The sequence below is a fragment of the Dermacentor albipictus genome, chromosome 1 (genome assembly GCF_038994185.2).
Source record: "Dermacentor albipictus isolate Rhodes 1998 colony chromosome 1, USDA_Dalb.pri_finalv2, whole genome shotgun sequence".
Taxonomy (NCBI): Eukaryota; Metazoa; Arthropoda; class Arachnida; order Ixodida; family Ixodidae; genus Dermacentor; species Dermacentor albipictus.
The window spans coordinates 399187919-399198742 of record NC_091821.1 but is presented as its reverse complement, the minus strand read 5'-3'; the positions used below and the strand labels follow the sequence as shown (position 1 = coordinate 399198742).

The following is a 10824-nucleotide window of genomic DNA, read 5'->3' as shown; positions in this document are numbered from 1 at the left end:
TCAGAGAGTTCATTTTTTAATAAACATAAACTTTGTCTGTAAATGCAAAGACACGAGATAAATTACACAAAAACAGAGGCAGGGCCAGGCAATTATCGAAAACAAGGGCTGCATTCTAGTACAAAGTCTGTGTGTATAAATACATGTTGATGCATGAAGTGAGATCATGGGACATCATAATGCCTTCAGGAGGGTTGGGCTTTGCCGCAATACACAATTTTCAATGAGCAAATAAATTCGGTCATTTCACGACAACAATCTAATCAACCTGCACAAATCCTGTAATCATTTCTTTTTTGCTTTCACAGCTTGCTCCAGTTCTGAAACCACATCAGCGCATGCAACACCTGTGCTTGTCTATCTGCAATGCAATGTTGCCTGCGCTCAACCTTAATCAATAATGCGTCATTGATTGGAACATAATTGGCTCCTGCCGATTTGTGACATCCAGAGTAGAGGCAGTCAGTTGCTTTATCTTAGCTGCTCTTGGAACGTAACCATCAACATGGTGAACCTTTCAATTCATGCTAGTTACGGTGCACAAAAGATGCAATATAATAAGAAGTAATGGCAGGAAAAGAAAATGATCCTCTTTCCAGTCCTGCAATTATTTCATATCATTTTGTGTCCTTCTACACTATGACACTGTGTTCCAGCAGCGACACCCAATGGTAAGAAAAGGATTGTTATCAAGCTTGGCTAGCTATCACACTATGCACACTATCCAAAATATTTGTTGTGCCCTTGATGGAAAGTGGCAGTGTTCCAGTGAACTGAACAGGCAGGCAATGAAGAAAAAAAATGGCAGTGTTCACAGATGTGGTGAAGGGATGACATTTTGCACTGGGAGCATGTACGATGCTGCTGCAGCTATTTCCCACGTGTGCTCGCATAAGGGCTTTCAGCTGTGCGTGGGCATCACACACACCTGGGCGTGCCAGCATGACTTCCTGAAAAATTTTACACCTGTCAGGTATTTCTTTTTAAGTGCACACAGCATTTTTAAAAGCCATTCACATGTGGCCTTTGATAATACCAATGAAAGGTCGTAGGCCACTGTAGTGGTCGCACTTAGCATGGCTTGTACATACGTAACACATATTCCCGCAAACATGCTTCACAATATGGCAGCAGCACTTTGTTTCCTTACACGAGAAGGTGGTCGGCGTGTGGTATTAGTACTAGTACTAGTAGTACTAGTGTGTTACTAGTACTAGTAACATATGCGCAGCCCTTACTTGAGCACTTGTGGTACTTAAGAGTGACCAGGACCACACAAAACAGGCGACCAACAAGCTCACTACACTCTGAACCTTGCTACAGTTACGCTCTTCCTGGAGACTTAGATGTGGCACATGCCATGGAACCGTGCGAGCAGCCCCTGGTGAAGGGAGGCTCTGGAACACATCTGTAAGCAACGGGTACTGCAAGACACATGCGCACTCTTGCTGTCTACTACATTAGCAAAGCCAGCCTTGGTACATGCGCCGACTGTGCTAGTGCCACATGCCAACTTGTGCACTCCTTCAAAACCAGCAGAACTAACTTGCCACATTTGACGAGACTACGCTTTACACTCTTGCCGTGCCTTGCTCGAAGCCAAAGCATTTTTTTTTTTCCTTCCTTCTTTGCTGGTTTTGTAAGCAAGCTTTTATCTCTCTTTAATGAGTGCTCCTAACAAAAACAAAACAAAGGTTTGTACACACTTCTGTAAAAGTGTACAACAGAAGTCTCCCCCCCCCACACCCACCCTTAATTCTAGGGGGCACACTAAGTATGAAGAAAACGCAATGTCCACAGCAGTGTGCAATGAGCAACAAACAGCAGCACTTGTCCCCTTGATGCCAGGTCTGCTATGTACATGTGCACGAACGACTGCTGCTGCTGCTGCTTCTTCAGAGGTGCGGGCAGGACCTTGACGAGGGGGCGTACGCTCTTCAGGCCAGCTGCTCGGGCCAGTGCAGTGGCTGACTGGGTGACTGTTCCAGCAGTCAAGGTATGGTACATGGGCTCCCTGCTGACTGTCATGATGAGCTCGAAGGAGTTTGTGCCTGTGCGATAAGTGAGTCACGAAATGCGAGTCAACTCACTTGTTTAGCTCCGACAGAATAACCAAAGCCCACTAGCCACAAAAGATCATTTGTGTTTGCAGCAGCAACATAGGCAAGGCAATCTTCTATTGTAAATGACGAGCTATCATGGTCTAGCTAGAGCAGCACTGCAGACTAGCTGGAGTTTTGTAACACTATACATACCTAGTATTGGCTTTTCACTGGTGCAAAATTATGTGTAGTGTTAACGATAACTAATAACAGATGCTGGTTGAGAAAAAGGCATTCCATGCCTCCTCAATCGCTTGATTTTTTACTCATTCAAACTACGAAAAATTCACTGTTGCAAATTCTGCCAGAAACGGCAATGGGCACGGCAAGCAGAGCTTCATATAAAAGGTGCATTTAAATTAGAACTGGCTGAAAATAAACTGGCAGAAATCAAGGAGGAAATTGCATTCAAAAGTAGATGAGGAAGACAGACAAAAGTGTGCAACTTGGGTCCACTGTATTGGATGGAAGTAAAAACAAAATCAATCAGTCAATTAGTCGGCCATGTCAAGTCAGGTTGGGTCGCCAGATAGGTTTATCAATTGGACTTGCACCTACACAGTATCATACTTTTGTGTAGTCTCGTGCAACATCTGTTATAGTGAAATATTTTCTGCTCTCATTTTGGTTCATGCATACAGTACTGAGGTGAATGACAATGCCTTCATTCTTCTTTACAATTGAATCCCATTTACACTGTCTATCCACTACAAAGTGGTGCACAAATGAAAGTAACATTAAATAGCCTACACTATCCCTTCTCTCCAATGAGACTATGGCAAACTACAGTCAGCTGTGGGCAGTACAAGATTTTTGCTCCAGTGAAACGCATTTGCTACTACGACATTGTTGCAATCGTTAAAAAGGGATAACGTGCTCAAATTAATGCAGCAACTATTGCCATTGCACTATTTTTGTGCTTTTTCCTTGTCATTAAGAGGCACAAGACAAATTTGTGAGCTAGACCTAAAACCACGTACAGGTTGCAGGGAGAAATTGTCGTAGACATCCATGAGGTCTTCTATGGAGTACTCTTCAAGCACGACGAATCCGTCAAGGCGAGGGTTGATACGACGGCTGCAGCTGAGGCAGTGAACCACATGCTTCTTGTCGACCTCTCTCACCAGAAGGATGTTGAATACCTCAACCTGAAATTAAGAGCGAGTCCATAAGCAGACAGAACATGAAAGCAACTTTGTGCTATAGACATTGTAGCATGTCACTTCTTTTACTCAAAGTGCTTGAATCCCTATTGTACCATTTCTGTGTGTGTTTCAACTATAAGAAAAATATGCAATCAACAATTAGGTCTCATCATCTCCTGAGACAAGCACAATGCATGCTGCAGCTGGGCTATACAATCTGTTTAGCTAACCTTAATGGCAAACCACTTTCAAGCCCAATGAGAAGATTATCAAAGGAACACATGAAATAATTTTTACTGCAAACCTCAATTAGAAAAAAATCAATGAGATGACTAAGTATTCAACTACAACTAAAATGTTGCTAAATTGACGTTCAAACATATTTTCAAAGCTGAGTGCATTTAAATGCACAAGCGCAATGTCGAATATTACAAGGCACTATACATAATGCCAGCCCATCCAGCCCACAAACACAAATGTGAAATGGAAGGAGTGCACAATCGCCCACCTCACAGTTGGTGCAGTAGTGGGCAATCTCGTTCTTGGCTCGTCCGTGCCAGCGGATCTCCTTGCCGAGGCCCTTGACAAACTCGACCACTACCTGACAATGCCTCAGTGACCGGAGGAGGCAGTACCTGCACAAGGGTCACAATGGGCAAGAATCCAGGTGTTAGAATGAATGAATGAATGAATGCAGCATTTATTAACATAAAGCTGGCTCTATGGCCAAAGTGGGGATGGGTGGGTAAAAGAACAAAGGAGAGAGGAAGGACACTGGGAGTCGGCAGCCGATCTTGAGGATACCACCCGAAGCTCCTCTATAGGAGGTGTATGACACCTGTATCGCAGGCGAACACATTAACAACGATTCGAGAAGCACCCTGTATGTCTACTCGAGGTTGGATCCAATCCTCAGAGTCAAGGATCCAATCCTTGACTCTGAGCTCTGAGGATCCAATCTTGACTCTGAGCTGACTCTGAGGATCCAATCCTCAGAGTCAGCTGCCAAGCCCTGGTGCTTGGAACACTGGTCAGCGAATACACTGCACTCCCATAGCAGGTGATAAATGATTTGGCAGAATAAAATGACGCTTAGACAATCACCATTGTCAAGGAAAGCAAAATTTTAACTTAAAGCGAGATTTTAAAACTTTAAGACATGACAGCTTTTTTTAAGAAATAATTTAATTAGGTACTTGCCACCATTGGCAGTGGATAAAGCTCTTTACGTTTAACTTGGTATCTTAAGTTGCCGATTTCCCAGCAGAAGACATGCCAGTTGCAAATGAGTACAGTATTTTTTACACGAATCTAATGCATACCAGCATACGCCCAAGTTTGAGAATTCGGAGCGGCTGCTTTCGTTTCAGCAAATTCATGAAGTAGTGAATAGAGACCCTGCGGGATTGACACAAGATGCCCTGTACAGTTTCTAAAATTTTGAGTGAGGAGCACAAGTCATTTGATTTAAAGTTTGTTACAGGTGACTGAGGCACAGTATTAGATCACTGACCTCAAAAGCTATATGGGGCATGGTAGCAGAAAGAAAGTTCAGCTGCCTCAGAAAAGGTCACATCTAGGTCTGCTTGTGCGAGAGTATCTGCAGCTTTCTCTTGATTCAAGAGCATCATGGCTTCCATGTTATACAAGGATAGCCACATAGATGACACGTTTAGGTTGCCCAACGAAGGGTAGCATGGTCATGGTCATCAGCAATGCATGGCATAACTTTAGCAGCTACTGTGAATCTGCAAGTACCAGTGGTGGGACCACCGCCTTTAACTGTTCTACAATCTACCCCTTTCATGCACCCACTCTGCTGAGTGGAAACGGCCAGTGGAATACAATTTGGGCGGTTGAGGTTGTGACAATAAGTAAATGACTATGGCATACTAGAAGCAAAGCTGAAGACTACAAAAAGACGAGCTCACTTGATCAGCTCGAAGAGCTGCGGCTCGGAGACCTTGAGATTTCGTGCCAGGTTCCAGGAGAGGTGGATCATGGGCACAATAGACTTGTAGGCCTCCAGCTTATTCCACTCGTACCGCTCAAGGCCTAGCCTGAACTGGGTGCCGTTTAGGGGGCCCACATTCCAGGCAATATTGTTGCACCAGCCCACTGCCTGCACCCAGTGCACGGTGCCAGCATTGACCCACACCAAGTCCCCCGGGCGCTGCAGAAACCGATAGACTGGGATGCGTGCTGCCATGAGGTCCTCCATCAGGGGCCACCATGATCCTGCATCGGAACAATGACACTGTGTTACGCAGGGGCTCAGAATGTCTCCTGAATGCTGCACAGTTGCCACACCCAGCATCAAAAGAAACACAGCATTTTGCAATGCCAAGCAATTACCACCTTTCCACTTCACCCTTAGTAGCACAAAGTGCTGCAGTTTCTGTGACAGGCAGCGTCAGAGAGAACATTCTTTAGGGGCAGATGCATTACCGTCCAAGCGGAGTTACGTCTGAACTCTCAATCCAACTTGGTACTTCTATTTAGGTGATTCGTTACGTGCGGAGCAATTCTTTACGACCATATGAACTAAGGTCCTAGTTTCACTAAATTTACAGTGAAGGCAAGGCACAGCATTATCAGTCAAATCTAAGCATTGAAATTGGAGATCCTGCTGCAATACAATTTTAATATACTATATTAACATCGTGGACACCAACCAACATGCCATATGCTGATTAAAACAGTGTCGCCACATCAGGGAATACAAGTTATTCATACACTAAATATTCTTTTTTTTTTATTCATCCTAGTGCTGGGCAACTCCATTTAAATAACAAAGACAGTGTGCATATTCGCAGACATGTCAACATGACCGAAACGCACCATGGAGGTAGTTGATGTTGTTCCGTTCACAGAGACCATGAATGACACCCCAATATTCTTCTGGCGTAGCGAACCATTCACAATCTCCTGGTCCAATGTTGATGTTGACGGAGCAGAAGTTGTTGTTCTCCTGGTGGCCAGGTGTACGACTGCCCGGCACCTGAGGATCAAGTTCACACATTTTTAAACACAGGTGCCGAAGAACAGGAACTCCATTGCAAGCAAACTATTTTTAAAAGTACTGCACACAAAGATGCACTGCCTCTTGAAGATACGACCGAATGAGTTGGTTAGATGGCCTTCTTGCAGCTTGCTAGGAATAAAATAGAAGTTTCACTGAAGAAGGAATGAAAATTTAGGATAATGACTTTATATCGGTACTGCTCACACAGAAGCTAAAGTACTACAAAGCAACAAACCTGCTACTAAAGTTTTTCTTCAGAAATGCACATTAGCTGACATGCAGATGAAGCATACAACTACACCTTGTCAAACTCTACGAATATAATTATTTGGTCACACTGATGAAGCTACTGGTACAATTTAATTGCCTTTCATGCCCATTCGCATGCTGGTATTGACCCTGTGCTTGTAGCCACACAACCCGGGGAAACTTGCCTTCATGTAGAGCTGCACGGTGTTCATGCCGAGAATGGTGTGGCCCACGTGGCTGAGCATGTTGCCTGCAGAGACAACCCGTGCGAAGGCCGGCAGCTTGGTCAGCTCCTGCAGCTGGGGGCGCCATTTTCGCTCGTCGGACAGATCCACGTTGGTGCCGAACTTGATGGTCTTGAAGTGGGCACTGCGCCGCCACCGCTTGCCACTCGCTGATGTCCGAGTCAGCGACGAGTTGGAGTCGCTGTCCGACTCTCGCTGGACACCCTGTGCCTTCTCTTGCTCCTCCTGCATAACACCATCAGTATGTGTCTGTTTCAGTGCCAGCAGTTTTCAAGGACATAAATAAAAGTGCACAGCTCTACTTACACAAACCATATCAGACCCAAGCTACAGTAAAGGCTAAGGTAATCCTTAATTCTAAGTCTGCCATACTGCAAAAAATGTTCAAATTATTTTGATTCATTAAAGGGACCCTGAAACGATTTTGATGATATTGTACAAACGTATCGAGTGGTTAGGGTAGGTCCTTTGATTCTTAACTGACGCATCTAAGTGCTCTGCGTAAAGCCTGTAATTTATTATAAGGTTCTAAAAATGGACTTCGCTACCGATCGCAGCACACCACTTGGCTGAATTTTCAGCCGTCCCTGAACATTTGACGAAAGGTGCCCTAATGACATTAGTAGGGCGAGCTATCTGATTGGCTGCCCAGGGTACGTATTCGTAATTTTTCCAACTTTATGGTAAAAAAATGTTCGTAATAGTTGCAATGTTAGTTAACTTGTTTCTATAAAAATAAAGTAACAGAAACAGAATGCACAAGGACAATGTCTCACTACACTTAAGCACTTCTGGCACAAAGCAAGTGTCATCTGCTCGTGTTACGACATGCTCCGTGTTGACGAGAGCTCAGTGTTGATCTCGATCTTTCTTTTCGCGAGCACCATAGTTTGCCCTTGTTACGTTGTGGACTGCAAATGTTCTGGGCTGCAAACTGCAAATATGTCAAGCTTTGACATTGCATCCCTCTGCAAGGCAGCAGATGAGTGGAGTGGCTACAGTGCATCGGACTGTCGCTATCTGATCGGCGCCAGGATCTGTTCATTTGCAGCCATCGTTTTGCACCGGGTGATTACTACCACGATAGTGTTTTGAGTGCCCCGTATTCGGGTAAACGCAAGCACAAGCGGACTGGACCTGTCCGTTTCACTGTACTATTTCACGGGTTAAGCAGAGGCGCAAATGTGAATGGTTTGCACAGTGCAGCCACCTGGTGGTACAGAGCTCAACCAAACATAGTAGCAGTAACAAAGTGCATTCTACTTTGCTGCTGGTGTAAATTTTTCGAAGGAGCGTAATTGTGAACATACTCTTTTTCTAAATGTTTAAAATGTTTTATGCTCAGTTAGAGCAATATTAGCTCTTTGTTTGGCTGGTTAAGCTCTGCACCATTAGATGGCTGGACCGTGCAGACCGATCATGCCGCTCACGTACGTCTATGCTAAAGATGCTTCATCAGCTCGAGTTTACGCCTTCACTCATCTACACCCAGCTCGCCTGTGGTTACCGAAATACCGGACACGCTCGGTGCACCAATAGAATGCTTGCAACGCACACTGCTTTGATAGCTCTCACTTGGGATCGACTGCCAGGCAGCTGGTGGAGAGGTTGGAGAGAATTGCGCGCTGGCTCCAAGACAACCAGAAAGTAGACAACATGACGTCCCATCATGATGAACAGCTAGTGCAGGCTGAGCTTAGCCCTGATCACTCCGCGAACGAGTTGAGAAGAAAATGCATGGCTATGGAGGCGGATAACTTGTAATCGTTTGTAGCTCACTTGATATGAGACACTTCACACAAATTGTGGTGCGAATGATTAACTGTAGCTGTACCCTACGCGTTTATCAAATTTGTCCGAACCGTTTCAGGGACCCTTTAATTATGTAAAAAAGAAAATGACAGAAGTACGAAGCTTCAATAGATATGCACACACTGCAATTATATCAGTACTAGCCTTGACTCGTATGTTAGTACGCAGGGAACCTTGTGTACCAAGTCATGCACAGAACCCATTGGTTTCATGGAACTGTGGTCATTTAGTCGCTCTAGCCAACATTTATGCGAAAGCTCTGTTCTGTGTATTATCTGCAGACCTTCACGTGGACATGGCTATTTATGGCCGAATCCCGTGACATAAGGGGTTTGTTTCTGGTTGCATCCGTGATGGCCACAGTGCATTATCAAACAAGAAATACCCTACGGCGAAATGCACAAGTTAGTAGGGCAGCACACTGGTGGAGCCAACTCTTGCATCTACTGTAGTGCAGTTATTGCGTCCTCTCACAGGACCGGATCACACAACATGGATCATCCACTAGCAACTTTCAAGGACATTCATCATGACCACACACTGCAGAGCAGTATGTATTCATATCACTAGCTATACAAATAGTAATGTTTATTTAATGATTTATTACACAATACTTTGTTGAAGATGAAACTATGTATGGGGTGGTTTCCTAGCTTTCCTCTTGCTACACCAGGTGTTAGCACATACCTTACTGGTTTGCTTTGCCTCCTCATAGAGGGCGCGGGAGTTACGAGGCACGGACATTGAAAAATGTATGGGAGGGTAGACATATGCAGCTCCGCTGTAAATATGTAGTGAGAGAAAGACTGTTGCAGGTTCACAAGTCAATTAAGCCTAGTCACTGCTTAGCTCGGTGATCTTACTAATTATGTGCCAAGGTTTCTTCTAGGTATGGCTAAGAAAAATTCAGACTGACTCATGAACAACATCAAGTCTACAGAGTTCGTTAGATCTAGTTGACTGTGCCACTAAGAAGAAAACAGGCTTCGAAGCAAGGCTAGAGGCTGCGAACCTTGAGGGATTCCTGGAACGAGGATGCCTGGTACTGAGCATAGCGAGCTATGCTTGTGTGTGACCGATGACTCTCACAGCGCCACACCATGCTCCGGCGCTCGGCGTCCCAGTTCTCATCCGGCGACTGCATCAGCTGCAATAAATCACATGCCAGACAACACCGCGACATTAAGGAGGTTGCTTTGGTGCAAGCACAGATGGTTCGTGGCATCCTTCTCTCATAAAGTATTACTCGGCAAACTCTTCATGCCTGCTTACGGATGCCGAGCATGAGGAAAGCACGACTCCAATCAGTGGCTCTTCAAGAACAAGTTTAGTAAGTGTCAGCAGCATTTTTCCTGCCTCCTTGTCCACCTTGGTTCCAAAAACTTTTGGTCAGTGGAGCTGAGTAAAAGCTTTTAATAACAAGCGTTTAACAAAGTCTAGGTTCAGTACTGTCAAGTGTCCACACAATGAAGCTACGAGAGATTTTAAACATTCGAGAAGGCAAAAGCTATTCTTACTATTCAACACAAACTCTGATTCTCTGTGCTAGCAGAACAAGAGAAGGACCCAAGGCACAACAAGCTAAATGAGTAACAGAAGACACCTCGAGAGGCTTACCTGCGTGCGAACCTCTATCGTATGGTCCGGATTGGCTTCTACAAGTGTTTTCGTAGAGAAAAGGCCAAGATCTGGAAAAGCACAGACAGGTGCACTCCAATAAGTAACCAATGATGTATGCGAGTCACTGATTTTGTGTATGGAAAAAAGTATCAATGCAGAGCAGGCCTGTAGTACAACTACCAGCGTCATCACATGTTAGTGAACTAAAATGCCAGCATTTTTTATTTCTGCATACTGTAACCTACCTTGTGACCTACAATTACTAATACAGAACTGCAACCCATAATAGCTATAATGTTTCGTTTATTCTACCATCCTTAACAGTATTAGTGAATGATACTTCGTCTTCTCTGCCCTGTCCCTCTTCTTCTCGTAACAGAATGGACAACTGGGCTAATTAGTTTGCTTGCAACTTGGAACTGTAAAAGTGCACGAAGATGAGAATGAAGAAAGAAGACAGGATGAGGTGCTTATTCTCATTCACGAAGTTGGTCTGCCTTCTTTTCGTTGTTGCAATAGGCTGAGCCAGTATTTCTCTAAAATGGTCCGTGGAAGCCACACTAGTTCTTGGTAGACCACTGGCTTCACTCTAAGGATGCGTCACTGACATGCACCCTTAGAGAACG

At 44.6% G+C, this 10824-nt stretch overlaps 1 protein-coding gene across 8 annotated transcripts in view; it reads right to left on the bottom strand.

Moving 5' to 3' along the window:
• The window catches only part of Utx (Utx histone demethylase), a 134773-nt gene continuing 123949 nt past the window's right edge, over window positions 1-10824 (bottom strand). For all 8 annotated transcript variants that reach the window (XM_065455639.2, XM_065455641.1, XM_065455642.1 and 5 more), the window contains 8 exons: window positions 10196-10266; window positions 9591-9725; window positions 6707-6991; window positions 6089-6248; window positions 5179-5485; window positions 3756-3882; window positions 3083-3250; window positions 1-2051 (listed from right to left, as the gene is read on the bottom strand). In XM_065455639.2, coding sequence (XP_065311711.1) covers window positions 2025-2051; window positions 3083-3250; window positions 3756-3882; window positions 5179-5485; window positions 6089-6248; window positions 6707-6991; window positions 9591-9725; window positions 10196-10266 — 1280 coding nt within the window. In that variant the 3' untranslated portion in view covers window positions 1-2024. The remainder of the gene's footprint in view (window positions 2052-3082; window positions 3251-3755; window positions 3883-5178; window positions 5486-6088; window positions 6249-6706; window positions 6992-9590; window positions 9726-10195; window positions 10267-10824) is intronic.